At 34.6% G+C, this 24,482-nt stretch overlaps 2 protein-coding genes across 2 annotated transcripts in view; one reads left to right on the forward strand and one right to left on the reverse strand.

The window, feature by feature from the left end:
• LOC140447605 (methyl farnesoate epoxidase-like) overlaps positions 1-24,482 on the forward strand; it is a 221,312-nt gene that overhangs the window by 84,800 nt on the left and 112,030 nt on the right. The gene's annotated exons all lie outside the window — the stretch shown is intronic.
• Positions 1-24,482, reverse strand: part of LOC140448216 (inactive CLIP domain-containing serine protease A3-like) — a 90,147-nt gene that overhangs the window by 5,364 nt on the left and 60,301 nt on the right. The window contains exon 6 of the mRNA XM_072541324.1: positions 13,651-13,861. Within this exon, the coding sequence (XP_072397425.1) occupies positions 13,651-13,861 (211 nt within the window). The remainder of the gene's footprint in view (positions 1-13,650; positions 13,862-24,482) is intronic.

A 24,482-nucleotide genomic window follows, 5' to 3' on the forward strand; every position in this document is an offset into this window, starting at 1 on the left:
ACAACATATTAGATATTTTGACGATTGCAAAGAAACAATTAGAAACCATTTGAAAGAAGGAGCAGCGTTATGGTATGAAAGCAAGGAAGATGAGTTTGAAAATTGGACAGATTTTGAAAATAAATTTCTCAACTATTTCTGGGGGAAAAATAAACAGAGAGAAATCAACCAAGAGCTACAGAATGGAAAATATCACGAAAAAATGGGAATATCTGAAGAAAGATATGCTTTGCAGATATATAACAATTCAAAATATCTAGAATACAAATATTCTACCGAACAGCTGGTAGAAATGATCAGCAGACATTTTGAGGAAACGTTGGAAGATCACGTGATTTTGAGAAACTATCAAGATATTGATAGTTTGTGCCAATTCCTTCAATTAAAAGAAGCGAAAAGAAAAGAAATGAGAAATAGAAGACAACATGACCAATATAATGAACCGCAAAGAAGGTATTCATCAAATTATGACCAGAGAAACCGACATCCCAGATCAACAAACGAATATAGGCCGAGAAATTACAATAATTACAATAGACAACAAAATTACGATAACCGGAATGATACACAAAATAGAACAAATGAAAATCACAACAGGAATAGAGATGCACAAAATCCTCCGAATAGGAATACGAACGAACAAAGGGACGATAGAAATAATCAGAGATTCCAACGACAAAACAGAAGAGAGATGAATCATGTGGCAATAGAAAAGGAGGAAGAAGAAGTATTCAATGAATCCAGACAGGATTTTCAATAAGGCATCCACTAAACAAAAGTAAAAAACTCTCCGGTATATTTTGTCACCCGAGAGAGTTTATACAGTTGGCGGGAAACGAAAAACAAAATTCTAATTCCAATCTAATATTTTTAGATGCATTTATAAAACATAAAGCGATTAAAATTCTGATTGATTCTGGATCGGAAATTTCGTTAATCAACAAAAAACTAGTAAAAGAATTAAATATGGACAGATTTGTGTATAAGATTCCGAGGGTTGCTTTAGTGGGTGCAAATAATAAAAAATTGACGACAGTAAACGAAGGTTTAGGAGTACGGATCAGAGTGGGAGACCAATTCTATATTATGCAATGTGTGGTGATCGAAGATCTAAATCATGATATGATAGCGGGAATTGATGAATTGAGTGAAAAACATATCACCATCAATTTTTCGGAAAATCAACTGGAAATCAGAGCAGAACCAGACAACATAGAAGAAGAAAAGGAAACAGATAGGAGAAAATTTTCTGAAAGGATAAATGGACAAGAAAAACATAAAGAAATCAATATGACGGTAGAGGATAAATCGAAAGCTCAAGAAAAAAATCAATCCGAAGAGGAAAAGAGAGTAAAAAAAAAGAAGAAGAGTTCGAAAAGAAAGCAGGAAAAAAAGGAAGTTATAAGCAGAAAAATGGAAGGAGCCGAAACATGGTGCTCGGAATACCAGATAGAAATTAAAGATAAAGAAAAAATAGAAGAAGAAATAACGGAAGAGGACAGAGAAGAAATGGCAATTATGGACGAGAATCCAGAATTTTGTGAAGAAGTAATACGGACAGTGAACACATGTGAACAAACTGAGGATGAAAGAAAAATAATATGTGGAGAAAACATGGAGAAGGAAATAGAGAAGATTTTAGAAAATTATGGAGATCTTATTAATGAAGAAAGCCGAGTGGCTAAAAATTATGAACATTCTTTTAAAGTTAAAAACTTAGAAAATTTTAAATCGAAAACATATCCAATCCCGTATAAATACAGGCAAAGCGTCGGACAGGAAATTGAAAATATGATCAAAGACAAGGTGATCGAAAGATGTGACTCTCCATATATCAACCCGATAGTATGCGTAAAAAAATCAAATGGTGATTTGCGATTATGTTTAGATGCAAGAAACATTAATTCGCACACAATCGCGCAATACGAAGCGCCTTTGAACATAAAAGCCATTTTTGGACGAATCACAGGATCACACATTTTCTCCAAAATCGATTTGAAACACAGTTTTTGGTTAATACCTTTGGCAGAAAAGTGTCGAAATTATACCGCTTTTTCTATCGACGGAGTGGTGTACCGATTTAGGGTAGTACCATTTGGACTACAAAGTGCATGCGCTGCTTTGGTTCGCGCATTACACACAATTTTAAATAGGCATGGAGAATTTGTTGTACATTACATAGATGATTTATTAATTTTCTCACCGGATATAACAAGCCATCTACGACATATTCATACTGTTCTCGAAGAACTTGATCAAGCCGGATTAAAATTAAATATTCAAAAGTGTCAGTTTTTCCAAAAAGAGGTATTGTATTTAGGATTCAAATTAGACACAAAAGGGATTAGTCTTGCAGAAGATAGAATCGAAGTCATAAACAACTACCCTAGGCCAACCAATTTAAAAACTTTGCGGGGATTTTTAGGAATGGTAAACTATTTCAAAAAGCTGATACCAGACCTCAGTACAAAAGAAATACCGCTAATAGCATTACTTAAGAAAAATGTCAGATGGAAATGGGGAACTGAACAAGAAATCGCTTTCAAAAATTTAAAAGGAGCGTTTTCCACAGCTGTAAGAGTGCACCACCCAAGATATGAGCAGCCTTTCATTCTCAGGACCGATGCTTCCATAAAAAAATTTGCAGGGGTGTTATCACAGATACAAGACGATATAGAGGTGCCAATATGTTTTGTTTCTCGTGTAACCAAAACGTATGAGAGAAAATACAGCGTTACTGAATTAGAGTTTGCCAGTGTGTTATTTTGTGTAAACAAATTACGTTTTTACCTACTTGGGGCAAGATTCACCATTGAAACGGACCATGCAGCGTTGGTACACATAATGAAAAATAGGTTGGTAAATAATAGAATTCATAGGGGCATTCTTTTACTCCAAGAATATGATTTTGAATTTAAATATATCAAAGGAACGGACAATATTTTGGCTGATGCGTTGACGAGAGATGAACAATTCCGCAAAGAGGATCACAAAACTCTCCACGTAGGCATGAACATAATGAGAGAAGAAGCAGGCTTATTTTCTTTGGCCAAAATCAGGGAAAATCAGGAAGAATTGAATGAAAGAGAAAAGCAAAGGGCTGAACAAGAAAATAACCTATATTTTAAGAGGGTCGATGGTAAAGAACTCTATGTAATCACGGAGCAAATGGCAAAAGAAGTTTTTTTAAAGTTACACTGTGACAACGGACATATTGGAAGTAGAAAGGTGTGGCTTATGTTCAGGGAGAACTACATTTGTCGACAGGACTATACAATAGCCAAAGAGGTGACTCGAAATTGTGTGACATGCCAAAAGTGTAAAAGTAGGAACTTTAAAAATGAAAACGTCACAAAAAACGTCGTAGCTCGGAAGAAACTGGATATTGTTGCTATTGATATGTTGAGCGATTTGATACCAACAACTCAAAGGAATAAACACATATTAGTTATGGTGGATCTTTTCTCAAAATATGTTAAATTGCAGAACTACAAAAGGAATTGAAATACTTAGGAAGATAGACAATTTTATAGAAACGGTGGGAAGACCAGACAATATTTTATTGGACAATGCGACATATTTTAGGAACGAACGTTTTAAAAGGGAATTAAGAGAGAGGGGCATCGATACAAAATTTATAAGCATCCGTCATCCACAGAGCAACCCATCGGAGCGTTTTATACAAGAAGTCACAAAATTTCTACGAATTGCCGCGGAAGAACATCATCGACATTGGGACAGAAAAGTGTTTGAGATCGAGACCTATTTGAATTGTGCTCCAAATACGGTTACCAAAGAGACGCCTTTATATATAATGAAAGGAACAATGCCTACAAGACCGTGGGAAGACACCGCCCCCAGACAATACGAAGAAGTGATCGAGTTGGTTCAAAGAAGATTGAGACGAAGTGGAGAGAAATATCTCCAAAGACAAGAGAGAACCCGAAGAAGAAGGCCGATCAAATTCCAGAAAGGAGATAAAGTCTTAGTGAAGGCACTGAGGGTGTCGAATTTACAAAATGGTATTTGTGCAAAATTGATGCCGATATTTGAAGGTCCATATAGGGTCAATACGGAAAATGGGGTAAATAGTTATGAATTAGCGCACATAGAGACAGGAAATATACGGGGTATTTTTAACATTCACGACATCTATCAATATCATGAATAGATTTTAACAACATAGTGAAATAATTTGATCCTGGAAAACTTTTGTCATTTTAAAATTTAACAAAGAGTTTTCGGCAGATCAAATGGCGGGGATTTGTTATGATATGCAAAATCGAGAAAAATATTGGGTTGATTAAAGTATTTCAAAGTTCAAAAACATTAAAATAATTCAGATAAGTAGGATAATAAACAACAAACATTTCGAAGAAGGAAAGTTATTAAATTCTTGGATTACCTGTACTAAACAAAATGTAAGCTATACATAAATTATTTCTTTGTTATACTTGAGTGACCCGCATAATTTTAAGTGAAGACAATTGAACCGGGTTTTCCAAATACATTAATGCAGTGATTAAAGACAATAGAAGAGATTTTAGAAAGAGGTTTTTGTTAGTTTTTAAGAATTATAGAAAAATATTATTTGTAAATAAGTTTTAGGAAATCTTATAATTATAGGTAAAAATTTGTTTGTTATCGAAATGAAAAAATGGGGGAATTGTGACGAGTTTTGATTGGCGGAGATTGAAAAAGGTGGGATAGGTATGTAGGAATGAAAGTGAAGCTAGATTTAGGAGAGAGAAAAGATAATCAGTAGGTTTTCCAAGTCTGTAAGACGAACAGTGATTGTTCTTTGGCGGTTCCCGAGAAGTAGCAAGCAGTAGTGTTGAATGTTAGTGAGTTTTTGTGGAGTTAGTGTATCTGACAGAAGCTGAAGCAGCAAAATATTGTAAGTCATATTTTTACTTATATTCCAAGAGTCACTGTTCAGGCCAACGAGAGATTCAGTTTATCGTAAAGAGAAGATATTCCAAGGGTCATTTTTCACTCGGGCCAACGAGAGATTCAGTTTATCGAGAGGAGAAAGGCTATAATAATTTGAATGATTTGTGCTTTTGAAGGAGATCATTAAGGACGATATACTTGCAACAATCTGTTGTAAGATTGCTGATTACATAGGGAGCGGTTGAGAGGAGATAATATAGTCTACAAGGAACAAGGATTTGGACCACTCATCATCAGAGAGAGCTATTTTTGTTTTCTGCAGTTTTTTTCTTTTATTGATAACACAATTTTTACACTTAATTTAGAAAGGATATAAATATTTTGATTAGGAGAGTTAGAATAGTTTGGGAATTTGAGATTTCAATTAATATTGTTTGTACCATTAATTTTGATTGTTCACGTACGTAGAACAAAATTTTGAGAATCATTATATGAGATTTGTTTATTGAAAACTTTTGAGTGTGAATTATTTCATTATATTTATTTCAATATACAGTGTTAGATCATATGTGTTTTTTATTATTCCGGTATTCTTTGGACCTTACCTTTCACATGTAATAGCATAGATATTGAAGCACGAATTTAACCCTGAGATAAAAGAATTAAAAATTGTGATAGAGTCATAATCATATCATTTAAATAATTTTAATTAATAAAAAAATTAATTAGCTAATTATTGCTTGGCGCACCAAGACTTTGAATATCACAATAATATATATATATATATATATATATATATATATATATATATATATATATATATATATATATAAAGAGTTCATTTTCTTTATCTTATCGACCATTTCATAAGTAAAACTAGTGAGAGGAATATCAGGTTTTTCAGTCAAAAAATAAAACGATTCTATATCACGTCAAACTCCATATTTCGCTATTGTTTGTTAGCTTCATCATAAGTGCATTAAAATTATTATTGAAAACAATTAATACATAGAGCATACTTACAAACAAATAAAAAACTGACAAAGTGGAATCATTAAAATGCAAAAGAGCACATCACAGGACTTAAGGCTGTTTTATCGGTGCACCAAAACCTAGGGACAGTATTTTCTCTGTTATTTACTGACAAAATGTCTCGAAATTTGGACACGTTATTCGAAATTATGTTGCCTTTAAACTGATGGTTTTACTTTTTTTATTTTTTTGAAACTTTTGTTGAAAAATTGGAATATACTGTTTAACGTTCTATTATAACCAAACTTTTTACGCCCATCACTCGAAAGAGTTTTTTTTTCTGTAATCGTTGATTTTTGTTTCACCTTTCTGTGTCCAGTAATAGTCGAGAAAATCGTGTTCAAATTTTAAAGAAAATTGCTAAAAAATACTGAAATCTAATAGTGAAACGTGTTACTCATCATTGGGCTTAGTTTCATCGTTATCGCCTTCGTGACGTCAAATCTCATGAACGTACGGTCAGTTAGTTCGTGTTAAAACTAATTTGAATGGAGAATAATGTATTTGTTGTCATTAAACTACCCGTCGGCCGGCGGCACTGAGTAAAGATGGTCTCGCGTAAGCAGTGTAGAAAAGTAAGTGATACGCCCATTTCAAATCGCAGTGTACTTGAACTGCTAAAACAGCCTTAAAGTGGAATCATTAAAATGCAAAAGAGCACATCACAGGACTTTAAAAATTACAATAAAATAATTACTAATACTATTTTTAAAATACATTAACTTTTTTTTGCTTAGATATAAAACCCGAATTAAAAATATATGGAGAGGTAACCTTATGTTATTTTTGACGTTACTATAAAATGTTTAAAAGGTTACAATATATATTACTAAGATTACTAGTGTCTGTTTTATTATTATTAGCATTCTAAGTTCAGTTGATATGACACATCTCGAGAAGCAATATATTTTTGTCATTGCTAAATGATTGCAATGTTTTCACGTTATCATATTCAAACTGGTGGTCTGTTTTTATAAAATGTTCGACAACAGCGCATGTTTTATTTCTCCTGTATTACAGTCATTTTTGTGTTGTGATCCGCTGTTTCAGCTACTGTCCGGTTTGTCCAATATAACATCCTTGGAAACTTAAACACTGTAATTGATATATGACATTGCTATTATACACCACTGGTATCTGATTTTTAATTTTAAAGAATATAGTTTTGCATTTAAAGTTAGGACTACACAAATATAAAAATTAACAAATACAGCGACCTTAAATGATTTCTTCGTATCTTCTGTGAAAGATAATGCGGTCCCTTAGACGACTTGTTGAGTGGCCAAGATATTGCAAATTACAATTTGTGCAAGGATACTGTAGATTATATTCAAAATATTATCTCTCGAGGTTTTATCTTTAAGTTAAGAAAAAACTGAATTAAATGTTAGAACTCTTTTACTTGAAAATGTAAAGTCACCTACAGAGTTAAATATCTGTGTCAATCTCGGTGTAATATCCTATATATATGGTAATGTATATATTTATGAGTAAAGAGTGTGATAACTGAAGTATCACCTTCTTGATTAACGGCAGTAGTATTGATACAGGAATAATTTTGTATAGTGGTGTATGTTTCAGATAGTGTGCTAAACAAAATTTTTTTTAAAGAATTGGGGGATAGTTGTTATCCGGAAACAGTTGGTAGAGGATGTTGAGGTTTTTGGGTGTAGTAATTTATCAGAAATTGGTAGAACGCTACATTTCATTTGTTAAACCAGGTTTAATATGATGACGTGTTTATGGTAGGACATATAGTTCAAATACCTCCCAGAGGCCATAGAGTTTCTATGCCAATCTCATCATCATCATAGTCATTGATATCTTAGCAGATGTGTTGTGATTCATCATTTAGCTTGAGCAGCTGGCATAGACTGGTCAATGATACTTCTCCGCTGGTGCGGTCACCTGTTATATGATATTTTACGTAATATCTGCCCATCCCTGTGGAGATCTGCCGGGTTGACTCGGAGGTAGTCCTTGGACCACCAAACTCCATTTTGTGATCACTTCGATAGATATTACCAAAGAACTTTAAAATTCTAGAGTAAACAGTACCAGAGGGATGCTGATTGGACTTAATTTCATCTAGAAATATGGAATTCGAAGCAGTCGTCTTTTTTTCAAACACATTTAAAAAGCGTCTATGCGTCGTCTATCTCATTCTTTGACTGTTCATGTCTCGCATGCATAACAAAATACGGAAAAGACCAGAGTTAAAACTAGTCTCTTCTTGTTTGTCATAGTAATGTGACGATCACATCAGACCCCATTTAATTCAGTCATTGCTGCTCTTTTTGGAATTCACAACTGGCTGTGTTGTTAACTGGAGCTCCAAGATATATCATAGAGGAGACTACCTCGCATCCCGCAATAGTTCGGGTTTTAGTTGGCTGTTGTTGGCGATCATTAACCATAATTTTGGTTTTATTGTAGTTATTTTTAAGTCCAAATTTAGTACTTTCTACCTCGAGTTTTGTTAATAAGTTAGTAAATTCTTTTGGAGTAGAAGCTAGAAGTGTATTATCGTCTGCGAAACTCAAGTTAGATATGTTGACTCCGCCTAAGTTTACTCCTCAATCTAAACCATCCAAGACTGTGCGAATTATGAACTCTGAATAAATAATAAAAGAGATAAAACGCATCCTTGTCGTACTCCCTTCTTCAAAGTGTATTCGTCAGATAGGTCTCCGTCCATTCGAATACATGTCAGGTTATCTTGATACAGTTTACTAATAAGGTGAGTCAAGTATTTGAGTACACCCATTGTCCTCAGTATGTTCCATAATTTGCCCCATCTGATTATCAAATGCCTTTACATAATCAACAAATATAAATATCGTAATCTGATGTTCTCTGGCTTTTTCTATGATATTTCTTACATTAATGATTTGTTCTCTAGTACCTCTGCTCTCAGAAATCCTGCCTGCTCAGGTGCTGTATGCCAAGTTATGAAGTTTGCTAGATGAGGTTGCCGGATGTAGAGGATCACCTTACTGGCGTGTGATATTAGAGCTAGTAGTCTATAGTTGTTACAATTATTTGTTAGACCTTTCTTATGTAGAGGTATAATTATGTATTTCTCTAATCCTTAGTCCACACGCCTGTGTGCCAGATTTCATTACATAATCGATGTAATATTCTCACTTCACATATTGGAAGATGGTTCAATTCATCAGCAGTAATAAAATCATAGCCTGCTGCTTTGTTTAATGTAAGTCTTTTTAGAGCGAATTTCACTTCAGAAAAAAGTATGTCAGGTTCAGATTCAACGCTAGTGTAGTGTATCCCTGTTGCAGAAGAGTGGAAAGTTAGGAGCTGACTTTTAGGTACATATGGAGTGTCCGTCAATCTACCAATATTTTATTATAATTGGATCGAATCAACTTTGTATCTAAAAAATGTACATATTGTGACCATCTTCAACCTCATTTGTAAACTGGATGTGTGGGTCGAAACTATTGAAAATGAACAGTAATTGCTCGCTAGCTATTTCTCATAACTAGCTATACCTAAAGATACGACAGAGAAGATATAAACATTTTTGAGAAAGCTTATCCGAGATACATATCATATCTGCCTTTTTAAGTAGTACAGGTTTTATGTTTATAATTGCTGTGACCTTTTCATTAAAAATGTGCCAAAGATTATTGTTGTTCTGAAGCTATTTATTAATAAATCATGAATGTGTTGCTTGTGTGAGTCCATTTCAAAAGGTAAAAGAAATAATAAGTTAGACTTACTCACAATCAATTTAATTTAACTAATCGGACGACCGGTTTCGCTTTCTATAATATGCAAAGCATCTTCAGGTCACGATACAAAGTTAAAATGCTGAAAATAATAATCCCATATTAGGGTGTTGTCTAATAAAGATAAAACGTAGGTAGGTGATATAAATTATATAAATTACAGTAATTATGCCAATATTACATGTCTGTGGTTTTATAAATGAATAAAATGTTTAAGCAGACAAGGTAAGACCCACAAATTGGTAACATAGTCTATTAAACTGTAATGAATTAATAAATAAACAAATAAATAAACATTACTTACATGCCGGTACTCTATTAATTGATGGTTGAAAGAAAATGGTTCAAACTATCTTGTATTGTTGATTGGAGAATTCAGGTCAACTATTGTAATTGTTTATCAAATAAACAATTACAATAAAGATAAAAAATTACAATAGTTGACCTGAATTCTCCAATCAACAATACAAGATAGTTTGAACCATGTTCTTTCAACCATCAATTAATAGAGTACCGGCATGTAAGTAATGTTTATTTATTTGTTTATTTATTAATTCATTACAGTTTAATAGACTATGTTACCAATTTGTGGGTCTTACCTTGTCTGCTTAAACATTTTATTCATTTATAAAACCACAGACATGTAATATTGGCATAATTACTGTAATTTATATAATTTATATCACCTACCTACGTTTTATCTTTATTAGACAACACCCTAATATGGGATTATTATTTTCAGCATTTTAACTTTGTATCGTGACCTGAAGATGCTTTGCATATTATAGAAAGCGAAACCGGTCGTCCGATTAGTTAAATTAAATTGATTGTGAGTAAGTCTAACTTATTATTTCTTTTACCTATTTATTAATGTTTGTATTTTGAGAACGATTTCCGAAGTGGAGATTGAAACGTCAATAAACTTATTTTAACCTTTAAATTTGGCTTATCATTTGTTTTAAAAACATAAATATAACTCCATCGGGCTAAATTTCTAAAGATTTTGAAATGGCTATTTTTAATACTACATATTCATTAAAAAGTGGTAAAAAATTGTAATGTTTAATATACATTATCTCATTGTAGTAAATACTAACATGGTCTTAGCTTTACCCAGTTATTTCTATCTTTTTTTTGGTAATGTACAATCCTCTCTCTTCTGACCTTCGTAAGAATATGGTGACGTTATGGTATTCGACATATGGTGACTATCCATTCGTTTCTCTCCTCGTTTCGTTTCTATCCTGCACATCGCGTGTTGCCCCAGACAGAGAGTAACCGGTGGTGCTCTTTATTTGGTCTGACCATTGGAGTAGCGATCTTCCTCGGGTTCTTTTACTATCTACGTTATCGTCAACCACTAATCTCTTCATACCTTCCATTCTTCTGGATATGTGTCCAAAAAAGCTTAATATATTATGGTTTATGATTGTAGTAAGCCTAGTGTTGATGTCGACTTAATATTGAGATATACATACATTTCAAAATTTTCAAAGGCCATTATACGTCGTAAGTCGGACTTTTTGATGGTTGAACTTTTTGCAGCAAAGATAAGGATAGGATAGATAAGCGACCATACCAGGCACAAGGTACGGATGAGATACTTATGAATCAGGGAAAAAACGAAGAAAATCTTCAAGAATATAAGAGAATACATACCATCGTCAGTAGAAAGATAAGAGAAGCCAAAGAAAAAAAAAACAATGTCAAGAAATAGAGGAGTATCAGAGTCAATATAATAACTTCAATGTCCATCGAAAGGTGAAGGAAATATCTGGAAAGTTCCGAAAACGCAACAGCGATAAAATGAAGGCAATCTTACCATAACCAAATAAAATAAAAAGAAAGTATGGGAAGAATACTTTTAGAAACTTTTCGATGACTTTAGAACAATACAAGAATCCACCATTGAAGAAAATTCAGATCCCAAAATCCTACCAGAAGAAATAACGGTAGCGGTCAGACAAATGAAGGATGGAAAGGCTCCAGGTCTTGATGAAATTTCTGCAGAACTGCTAAAGCTATTAGATGCAGAACAAATAAAAATAATAACTGAAATATTTAATGAAATATACAAGGCAGAAAAAATAGCTGCAGAGAGTTCGTACCATTGCCCGAAAAACCAGGAACAAAAATTTGTGAAGACTATAGGATCATAAACCTAATGAGCAATGTACTGAAGGTGTTTTTAAAAGTCATCCACAAAAGAATTTACCGAAAATGCGAGGAAAAAATTGCGCCCAATCAGTTTGGATTTGTAGACGCCGTTACTACGAGGGAAACTTTATTTAGCTTGCTGGTATTGTTTAAAAAATGTAGAGATGTCAGCTGTGATGTTTTTGCATACCAGATTGACTGCAAGAAGGCTTTAGATAAAGTCAGGCATGAGCATATGATGGAAGTACTAAAGAGGACAGGTATTGATGGAAGAGACCTAAAAAATAATAGCTAACCTGTATTGGAATCAAGCAGCGGTGTTCCGAATGGATGGAGAATATACAGATCAGGTCAAAATCTTAAGAGGGGTGAGACAGGGGTGCATAATTTCATCACTGATATTTATTCTGTACTCGGAGCACATTTTTGAAGAGGCTCTAAAAGATATTGATGAAGTCATCTCAATAAATGGAGTCAAGCTCAATAACCTGCGGTATGCAGATAATACAATAGTGTTTTTCAATACCATAGAAGGTCTGCAAAACTTAATGAACAAAATAACGGAAACAAGTAGAACATATGGACTGGATATAAACACCAGCAAAACCAAGCTAAAGATCATCAGCAGGGAAAACATAACTGGAGCGAATCTGTAAGTGAACCAAATGAAAATTGAAGGTGTCTCATAGTACAACTACTTGGGAACTATAATCAATGAGTCATGGGACAATACTTAACAGATTAAATGTCGCATCGGGAAGATAAAAAGTGCATTCTTTGCTATGAGCTCTGTGTTCAAGAGCCATGATCTCACCCTAGAAACAAAAATAAGGCGCCTTAAATGTTACGTGTACTCAGTGTTTTTGTACGGAGTAGAAACGTGGACATTGAAGGCGGAAGCTCTATCAAAACTTCAGGTTTTTGAGCCATGGTTATACAGAAGGATCCTAAAGATATTATGAACGGACAAAGTCACCAATGAAGAAGTACTACAGAGAATGAATGCAACCGCGGATTTGATCAGCAACGTGAAGGGCCGTAAGCTGCAATACTTGGAACATATAATGAGAAATCAAGGCAAATATGAGCTACTTCAATGAATTTTGCAAGGTAAAATTGAAGGAAAAAGGGCCCCAGGATGAGGAAGAATATCCTGGCTTGCTAACCTGAGAGCATGGTATAGAAAGACCTAAACACAGCTATTCCGTATAGCAAAGAATGAAGTTATCATAGATCATTGGCGACCAGAATGATCACCAACGTTCGAAACGGACAGGCACCCTAAGAAGAAGAACCAGGTGCAATTTCGTGTCCTTGCTTACGGCCGTATCCTTCTAGATTTTAGTAAGTTTGACATTTTAAGGCGTCGATGTATAACTTCTTCGCGTCATCCATTGTATGTGATAAGAGCTTAAGTAATTAAATCGACGTACCACTTCATATCCTGTTACATTTAATATTTCCGGCTGATTATACTAGTTAGATCAACGATCATCACCTCGGTGTTCTGTAAATTAATTTGAAGTCCATATTCAAGACTAACAGTCTATTCAATGATGATGTATTTAATTTCATCTGTTAATGATGCTAGAACTAGTATGATCCATGGAAGACAATAAAGATTGTTTTATTATCAGATTTAAGCCATGGGGCTATCACTCTCCCTAAGTGGACAACTCACTCATCGTAGCTACCTAATGATTGAGTTCTTTAATAAAAATGATAAATATGTGAGACTGTCTGTTGTATAAACCAACTCAAGTTTCTAAAACCAAATGCAAAAAATTCACATACTATACTATAAATTTTAACTTACCGTGCATGCATCTACCATGCTGACACCTCCTGCACATAGTTCTCCGTTTGGATCTAAATACGTATCCACGTTTGTACCTAAAAGATTTGCCATAGCAAATGATGCTCTACACGTTGCGTAGGATACAATGGTAACGAAAGCCTGTTTTTGTGGGTTAGTTGGTGCGTCAAATACTGTAAATCCTGTTTGACCCCATCCACTTACAGCACAACTAAAACAATATTACAAACTTGGATTAAAACAAATTGAAACGATATAATTATTTATTCTGTTCTCTTTTTTTTGGCATTTAGTTTTTCAAGATAAATCAAACAATAGATTTCTTCTAGGAAATTGTATCTTTTTTGTTTTTTTTATTTTGTTTAATAATCATTTCATTATTATTTATCCATTTATTCTTATTTCTGTGGTTAGGAAAAACCATTTTATTTTAGGGACTAGTATTTTTACAGATGTTTATGGCTGAATAGGCTTTACTGCTATTTTGTTAATAGTGATTTATATACAAAGGGCATTAAGTAGATGTTTATAACTGAGGGCGACTATCTTACAAACACGAGGACCTCTGGACCCTCCGGTTCTATAGCCCTTGAGGCCTTTGAGTCTCCCTGCATTGCGAAAGTGACGATCAGTGGTGCTGTTGTAAGATGATAACTCCTTATAATAGGTACGAATGCAGATACGACGCCCAAGAACGTCGTTGAACAACCCCAAAGAGAAAAATAAATAAACCAATAGAGGATAGTTCGTAGCTCTAAAAATTCGATAAACACTGCAAATTGCCGCATTGTGTCGGCTTCAAGGGAAGAGGCCCCAAAATTACACCAATATAACCCTTACATAGACATCTTCTTTAGGTGCCGTCTTCTTAGCAAAGGTTGGCGATGACCTCTGCAAAGTCTTCCCTGTTTTGGGCTTTCCTTATTAAACTTTGAAAGTCTAATCCTGTCCAATATTTGATGTTGCGCAGCAAGATCATTTGTCGTCTACCCGGGCCGCGTCTGCCTTCTATTTTCCCTTCTATAATAAGCTGAAGGAAGTTATACCTGTCGTGTCTAAATATGTGTCCAAGATAAGACGTTTTATGCTTCTTGACAATTTCTATCTTTATAGACATCTTACAAAAAAAAATAACAAAAAATATAAAAATCCGGCGAAAGCCAACCAAATAATATATATAATATACACAAAAAACCCGGGCAAGTAGGGCCAAAACACTTGAGCACTAGGTCTTCGAACTGAACGTAGTCCGTAGCGGAAACCTGGGGCCTAAGTAAGCAATTTTAGATTCGCGGACAAGTTACTAGAGGATAACAGGAACAAAGCGCGTCACGCTGTCCTGAGTATAAATCGGTTAGGGATCCACGTTGGAGTTCTCTTATCCAGGATTCCCACATGAAGATTATTTGGCTGATAGTTGTGCCCCTATCGCACGTCAGAGTGCTATATGGGGAAAAGGGATGGTCTAAAGCATTGTGTAGCGGTGGACTTCTGTTTTTAACTCGAGTTAATACAACTCGCTTCAATGAATTGTTACACCCGAATGTAAATCTTTGTGGTGAACATGTCTCACAGGCTGGGTATAATTAAATTACTTGCTTGCAGAACGTCGTTGATGCCGTGATATGTGGTGCTGGTAGCATAAAATCTTAGAACTATGGCCTTCGGACAACGTATGCGAGTGGCGTCGAGGAGTAGATGAATGAGTACGGTATTTCTCTTGCACTGGATAAGACGGAGGCTGAAGTAGGGACTACAGAAAAAGTGAACCAGTATCTGGAAGTCACTCTTTATTTGAGTGGGAATATGTGGAGACATGACAGAAAGAGTGGCTGCGCTGGAGAGGGTATTGGCCAACAACAAATTCCTTAAGCTGTTATATTTTACTATCGATCTGTCCTCTGAAGGTAGAATGAAAAAGAGTAATCCATGCAAATATATGAGTACAGTGAGCATGCAGACCGATGCGTTTCTTAATATAAAGAATATAACGAGCGTGAATGTCCAGGTCTCATTTAAGGAGGAGACCCGAGAAGAAGGGAGGTCCGCTAACATTATCGGCAGTGATGAGGTCATGAACCTCATCTGCAAAGAGTGGTCTAAGTTGGTATACAAATAATATAAAGTGTATGGTAATAATGGTAATGGCAATGAATATTATGGTAATACCAGACGACTTTCAGATTCTGGAGTAGTCGGTAGGCTCAGGAAGAAATACCCTGAATTGCCGAGCGCCCCAATATCTGGCGATGAATCCGAGGATATAGTGACTGCGTTTGTTAACGTTGCGGTTATGGAGAGAGAACGAGTGTGAACGCCGAAGGGTGTGTACAAAACTAATATTAAGGTAAGGGTGAAGAGCCTTACAAAGTCAAATGCCTGTCAGTGTAAAAGAAACTAACTGAGTGTAAGTAGAAATATGGGAAGAAAAGCATGTGGTTACAAGCTTCGACTTCTTTGGGGAGCAATATTTCCAGGAAGCCGGCGAAATGACTAGCCAAAGACGAGTCCCTGACCGTGTCAGTCTTTAGTTTAAACAAAAATTTAGCGACTAAGCTCAACCCAGTCGAGAACTGCATGAACTGCAATTTGGAGGGCCATAAAAGCCACTGTGTCCTAAGTTCAGGAGTATGGTTGATAAAATCAGGCGTAGATAGCAAACAGAGATCGGTAGGCTATAGGTCTACCCTGAAATTCTCCAAATTAATGTAAGCACCAAAATTTAACTAGATTATGGGGAGGTGGGAAAAGAAAGTAGAAACGAATGCATGGTGCTCGGCGACTTAATACAAAAGCCAGGGATTGGGGTTCAAATGATGGTTCAAATTGGTGCCAATGAAGATAAAATGGTTAGGCGCTCTAGATCTGATGGCATAAGTCTAGAGCCAACGTTTGTTAGAAGCAATTCCTGATTGAGCGGGAAATAAATAAGCTGCTGGTATTTGAAAGAAAGGTTTTCAGAAGGATATTTGGCTCTCAAAGAGATGGATTGACAGAAGAGCGGAAAAGATGCCGCAATGCTGAATTGGTGACTTTGTATGGCACTAAAAACATCATCAGACGTATAAAAGCTAACCGGATAAGATGAGCAGGTCAAGTCGTAAGATCAGACGAAGACAGAGTACTAAAGACAGTGTTTTTTGAGAGATCATAGTAGAAGATCAGTAGGCCATTCCAGCAATAAAAGCAAAAGATCGTACAAGATAAAGGGCTATAGTGAATGCGACGAAGGTTTAACTTCAGTTGTAAAGCCAGTCAAAAATAAGTAGAAGAATTCCTGATCGTACATCGAAGTAAGCAAAAGTTGTGTAATGCAAATAACAACTGGATACGTAAAAGACTAGGTCATGTTTGATGAATTCACCGACATCAATCACCATTTTATTAGCTTTACGGTGATTGGATCGAGGTACCTATAGAGCCTGCAATAAGTTCCTTGCAAAGAGAACGGGGGTATCAGATAGACTATTGTTTGTTTGAAAAACAGGTAAGATGAGAAGTAGAAGAGGTGTGACACTGTTCGCCTTCTATGAGAGGTCCAAAAACAATTATTGTGTTTATTATTATGAAATTTTATCAACTTATAAAGTGAGGTTGAGAGATAGTAGGATCAGCACCCCGTAAGAATTACTTTACTCTATAATGTGATTAGGTCATTTCCCAGTACAAGGAAAATTATTACAAGACAAGACAATCGGAGGTGGTGGTTTTGGTTTTTTGATTGGTTTTTCATTTTGTGTTTCTGCACTTGATTTTTGCGGAGAGGGAGGAGATAGTGAGGTATCCATTTTACGTTTTTTGTTAGTTTTTCTGTTTTCGTTTCTTATCCAGCCTATACGCTATAATACGCTAAATCTTCTTCATCGGTGCAGTATTCAAGTTTATCTGCTTTTAATTTCTTTTGTGATTCATCAGCACTTGCGATTAACCCTGTATGTTGTTCGACTTTTTCCAGCTATGCTAATCTCTTTTCCGTATTGGCGATTATTTCACTCAACCGTTGATTATCCATATTAAGTCTCTTAAAATTTTCTTCTGCTTGACACCATGCATTATAAAGCGACTGCTCATTTTGTGAGCGTTGTGTATTTGTAACGATAAGATTACTTTATCGTTACTGAGAAATTTAAAATAACTTAATTCTGCCTGTAAGGTATGCAACCAACTATACATGTAATCGTATTATCAATTGTTTATCAATTGGTCAAACTGCTTACCTGCCGTTTCCGCTTAGCTGGGAACTGACAGAAGCCAACGATTTTAACCCATTAGCGCTCAGTGGCAACTTTAGTTGCCAGTGACTTTCAACACCCGTAAAATCTCTTGTGTATTGTGTGTGACCTATTTTTAAGTGGTATATAATTTTTAGCGTGTCCACATGTATTTATAACGTACAAATTTGCTTGTAAACTTGTTAGGTACTCGTTAGTATTTATTTCAATATTAGAGTTTTGCAGCAACCAAACTTAGTCCTAAAAAATGTAAGTATTTTTTAGTTAATTTATAATATTATGTGTTCATACTCAATTCATTTTAAACCAAAGGTTTATTATATATACTGATCTAAGAAAATTAACTGTTCATTGAATTATAACATAATTATGGTACCCTAAATTCACGTGGCAACTTTAGTTGCCACTGAGCACTAGAATGATTCATTTTTTTTCTTTTAGGTCTAAAGATAATACGTTTAGCGTAGATGAAATTATGAAAGCTTGTGAAGAAAATTACGGATTAAGTTTTTTTAGAAGAATCATATCAGTAAGAATAGTTCCTCCTATAGAATCTGTTAAAGCTGATACAGACGAAGATTCAGATTTATCAGATGACGAAACTGAAGGAAATCCAAATCATTTACCAGGTAGAATCCTCAGATCAGAAGCGATTGTTGAGTTGGATGAGGAAATTGTTGAGAATCATTCAAACAGTACAGTAAATATCTGTTTGGATGAGAAAAATATTGATTTGTCAGAGCCAGGTACTTCAAAACCTATTGGAAATAAAAAGCGAAAAGTAATTGCATCTTCAAACAGTGTTTGGTCTCAAAATAAAGAAAACAGTTGGAATTTACCTGCCGTTACTATACCCTCTGGACCATCTACTATGGAATTTTTAAAAAACTCAGTAAATTCTCCATTTCAAGCTTTCATATGCTTTTTTACTGATACTCTAATTGAACATATCATTACACAAACTAATCTTTATGCCGGACAAAAGGGAGTGCATAGTTTAAATGTAAGTTATGATGAAATTTCTGTCTTCTTGGGAATAATCTTATTATCTGGTTACCACCAACTGCCGAGTAAGCGGATGTATTGGCAAAATGAACCTGACTGCAAGGTAGCTATAGTTGCAGAAGCAATGCGAAGACGTCGATTTGAGGATATATTACGGTATCTTCATCTAAATGATAACTCGCAGATAAACACTGACAGGTTTTACAAGGTCCGCCCTCTGTTTGATTATCTAAATAATTCATTCAAGCAAGTACCAGTTGGAAATTCAGTTGCTATAAATGAGAGCATAGTCCCGTATTATGGACGTCATCCTACAAAACAATTTATACGGGGCAAACCTATTCGTTTTGGGTTTAAATTGTGAGTTTTAGCAAGCCCTAATGGATTTGTGTCTCATGCTGAACCATACTGCGGTGCACATACAAAGCATCCTGATACTGGACTCGGACAAGGAGGAAATGTAGTACTAGGACTTGCTGAATATGCCAACGTTTCTAGCGGGACTAAATTGTATTTTGACAATTTATTCACTTCTGTGTCCTTACTTGAAGAACTGTCTAAACGAGACTTGGGGGGAACTGGAACATTGCGAGAAAATAGAATAGCAAAGTGGATGAATTTACCTCCGAAAGAATCTTTCAAGAAATGTGATAGAGGGACGACACATTCCACATCTAATGGAAAGCTTACAGCCATTAGATGGAATGACAATGCTGTTGTAACAGTATTATCAAACCACACAGAAGTGCAGTTTAAAAATGTTCAGCGGTTTAGTAAACGTGAAAAAAAGAAGATGATGATTAAAATGCCTGATGCCATTTCCCACTATAATCCTACTATGGGAGGTGTTGACCTAAATGATCAGTTCACTGCTCAATATAGATGCAAAATTCGCAATAAAAATGGTGGTGGCCACTCTATGCTTGGTCTGTGGATGACTGTTGTGTTCAAGGTTGGCTACTATATAGGCTTCTAGGTCACGAATTACCATACTTGCAATTTAGAAGACAAGTAGTATTACAGCTTCTTACAAAATATGGTTGTTCTCCAACTAAACCCGGGCCGCATACATCGTTTTCCACTTCCGCTGTTTTGGAAGATCTAAGAACGGACAAGAAAAATCACATTATCGCGAAAGGAGACTCAAAGTACCGCAGATGTAAAATGTGTCAAAAAAGAACAACATACTTGTGTAATAAATGTAATGTACCCCTACATGTGACTTGTTTTGAAACTTTCCATAAATAATTTCCATAATATGTATCTCTAGTTTTGTTAAATCACGATTAGTTTTTAATTCATTTCTAATACATAGAAAATTTTTGGTTATTACCAAACCGTAAGCGCTCAGTGGCAACTAAAGTTGCCACTCATTTTGACAACCTTTTGACAGACCTTGATTTTTTTATGTATTTTTTAGTAAATATGTAACACTATTTGTAATAAAATCTATAAAAAAATTTACAACTTTCAAACTTTTTTAGTTCTGAGCACTAATGGGTTAAAAGTGTAAAAACTCACTTTATATCCAACCTTTGAACGGGGCAGAAGATTGATCATTCAGCGACCAACGCCACGAGGTTTTAAAGTTATCAGGAAAAATTTTAAGTTATTCAGAGGTCAATTTAAGTTACAGAAGGCGTTTTTTGAGTATTAGAAGTTTTTGGGAAAAGAAGATTTTGGTTTTATTAGTGAAATATTGTTGCGTTGGGTCAGTTTCATTTTAATTAAAGTAAATCATTATTTTTTTTTAACCATTATTAGTTTCATATTAATATCATTTATTCAATAATTTTACCCTAATTATATCAGTCAAATCACGTTCAGAATTCTTTCTGTTAGAAATTCTCCTAAGTACGCGTTCTCATAAATATCCAAGCAATTCGGTAATTTAAGGAGATACTTCATTACTATTTGCCTATAATATATTCATGATAAGTTAAATTTTAATTCTTCATTGAAATATTCATAGTAAAATCCCAACATTTTTTTTATAAATACATAGTTTTCGATTAATTTTCCAAGGTCACAAAAGTGTACGAAACCTTCACTAATTATCATCATTCGGACTAGTTTTTCTTGTCCTATCTGCCTTTTTGTTTATCAACTCAGAATAAAGCTAATAAGAGCTTTCTTTGATTTTATGTTTAGTCGCTGAAGAAAAAAAGAATATAAAGTCAATCAAGATTATTTTGAATTTGGGGGTAATTGATTCCATTTAGTTTAGTCGGAGTTTTTTTTTGGTTTTTCCCGATTAGTGGAGTAGCTGTTCAGTTTAGTACTAGAAGAGTGTGCTTATAGCTTTCACCCGGACTAGTCCCAGCGGCGTAAGGTGTCCGGAAAAAGAACCTTCTCGGTTTGAGAGTAGTCAGGTTCTTTTTTTTTTATTGTTTTCCTACTATTTTAAAAATAAGCTACCTTAAATTTTGTTTAAACTTTTAGTGAGTGAACAAACCAAAACAACTTAATAATAATTTTAGTCAATTTTTCTTAATTTATATTTTCGTATCATTATTTATATAACATTCCATTTTTTTTTTCTTAATATCATTTGTTTATTTTTGTCATTAAATATTTTAAATATATATATATATATATATATATATTAGTTATAACAGGGTAGGGGTGGATTATAATACAATTTTTTTTGTAAGGTCATTTGTGCACAAAGGTCCATTTTGTATTTCTACAGCCCTACTGGTAACATCACCAATTCATCTTGGATCTGTTTCTTACGGGGTTTACAGGTTTTCTATTTTATTATTATTAACCCATTAGCGCCCAAGTTTTTTTTTTAAATCTTTACTTTTAGGGTTAATTAGATGAAAATGTTAATAATTTAATCCAAAAAAATAAGTTTTTCGGTTTCATGTCTTTTTTTAAAAAAATTACATGGTGTTACCATATGGTAACGCTGGGCGCTTAAGGAATTTTTAGGATCGTTGAAATAAAAATTTTTTTTAAATATTTATTTGAGAATATTTTTATCGTCTGGTGTGGTATCCTATAAAACAATTAACACACAAACCAACGTTGCATTTTTAGCACATTGTTCGTCCAGATGTTGTACATCCTTCACCAGCACATCGCCTTCTACTGCTTGGTGTAACGAAATGATCGATGCGATCAAAACGAAGATCTGGCAAGTTCTGTCTATGTAGAGTAGGTCTTCCTGTATATAAGGGAGGACTTCCATATCTTGCGAGAAGAACTTGGGCCAATTCTCTCTTAAACGATAGCAAGGATATATCTTTTTTATTTTTTTTATATAAATGCCATGAATTATGGACTGCAACATCCAACAACCATGTTACAATTGGCCAGTACCATTTTTTACTGCGAATTGCTACTCGGTAGGTTGAAACACCTTGATCCATCAAGTCGGTACCCCCCATATTTTTATTGTATTTAGCAATACAGTGAGGCCGACTTACTTGAATATGGCGTTTTTCTTCATGAGAAAATCTTTTTACCGTGCCCAATGCTGAACCACCACAACTCGTAGATGCCATTGTGACAACAGAGTTATCTTTCCATCGCACCAGTAAGATACCGCTGTTTTTTTCTATTGTATGTTGTGAATAGCCACGATTTCTTTTAGAAAACTCCTTCTTTTTTTCCAAGGGACAGCTAGATGGAATTATGTTTTCTCTAATTGTTCCAATTGTGCCGTACCCCAAAAATCGTAGGTAACTAAATAAATTAAATCCTGAAAATAGGTTGTCAACGTGTAAATTGTAGTGTAAATCTGAGTGATTTATCTCTTCAAGCATTCGCACCAAAGGGGATGAACACTTGCCAAAAAGTTTATCGTATTGTTCATTTGAACGTGGATTTCTTCCTTGGTATAGGTCAAAGTTTACCAGATATCCAGTAGAAGTATTTAGCGACCACATTTTATAACCAAAGCGGATTGGTTTATTTCGTATAAACTGTTTACATTGATGGCGGCCATAATACTTTATCATAGACTCGTCATATGATAGATTTTTTGTTGGAACAAAATTTTCAAGACATTTTGTTTTTACTCTGTCAATCAATGGTCGAATTTTCCATGCTTTGTCACTAATATTAGGCTTTGTATTATCTGCGAAATGCAAAAACCTTTGAATTTGCAGAAATCTATTTCGTCTCATTGAATTAGAAACTAAAGTGTTCTTTACATCATCATAAGTATCCCAATACATTCTCTTCGATGGTAATGGATTGTACCCCGATAGCAGGAGAATACCTATAAAACAACGTATTTCTCCAGATGTAATGCATGGGTCAGTTTGGTTTACAAATTGTGCATATCGTTGGGATTCTTCCGCTAAGTAGTTTACTGTCTCATCATCAAAAAATATACTGAACATATCAAGACATGATAGATTTTCATACCTAGAATAATCTTCTTCTGGAAACGAAAAACTTGCAGACTGAAAGTCTCCTTGAACCCAAGCACAGTTTTTCATTAATACATCTTTTCTTTCATTTTGCCATAGTTGAAACGATGCTCTAGTTTCTCTTTCGGGTGTCTCCACTACTGCTTGTAACTGTAATAGAAATAAATTTTAAACCTAAGCAAATTAAAAAATTACTGGTTATACTTACATCTGTCTGCACTTCTTCATTGTCAGTACCGATCCTTTCGTTGCTAGAAAGTTGTATTTCTGCTTGCGCTCGTAGCTGCCTACCTGTAAAAATAAACAATTATAATATGTACGTATATCATTATTTGTACAACTAAGCACCTGTTAGGTTATTTATGAATCCACCTTCATCTTCATTCGCAAAATCCTCGTCTGTATCAGCACCATTTACATCTGGCGGTGTTATAAAAATATTATCGACTTGCTCAGCTAATTTTTCGTCACCGTAAACCATATCTAGCGCTTCTGCTAACGAAAATCCACGACTGAAAAAAAATTAAATTATGACTCCGTAAGCGCCCACCGCAACCATATGGTAACGGCGTACTTTGACTATTCCTACCAAATTCGCTACATTTAATTGTTGATAAAATACAACAATTTATAATAAGTTGGAGTATAATAAACTTAGTTTTTTTTAAATATGCAAATATAGTTACTAGAAGACTGTCAAAAATTACTTACGCAAAACGGACGTCCATCTTTTTCTATAAACTCAAACCACACTGTCATATGATTATCTCTCGACGGTTGAGAGAAGACTAAAATACGAATCCGTTACGTTTTATGGGTGCCTGAAGTATTCCTAGAAACGATAGTTTTCAAAATATGTCGCTGACTAGTTCCATGGGCGTACCGCAGAATTTTTAAAAATCATGTGTTTTACGTTACCATATAGTAACGGTGGGCGCTAATGGGTTAAATTGGGTTATAAGTAATAATCTGTGTTATTAAACCACCTTCTTTTTTTTAATAAGGTTATATCTAGTTACAGAAAACATAGTTAGCAGCAGCAATAAAGTCACTAGGTAAAGTGTTTGTTAGACTAAGAGTCCAGTAAACATCTTCCCTGGCCCAAATCATTCTTTTCTCCTATATTCCTGTTGCCAGTACTTACTCTTAGTTCGTTTTGGTTATTATTAAATTGTCTAGTTAATATACATCTTTTCTATTCTTTACTGTT

This window comes from Diabrotica undecimpunctata, chromosome 8, assembly GCF_040954645.1.
Source record: "Diabrotica undecimpunctata isolate CICGRU chromosome 8, icDiaUnde3, whole genome shotgun sequence".
NCBI classification, from domain to species: Eukaryota; Metazoa; Arthropoda; class Insecta; order Coleoptera; family Chrysomelidae; genus Diabrotica; species Diabrotica undecimpunctata.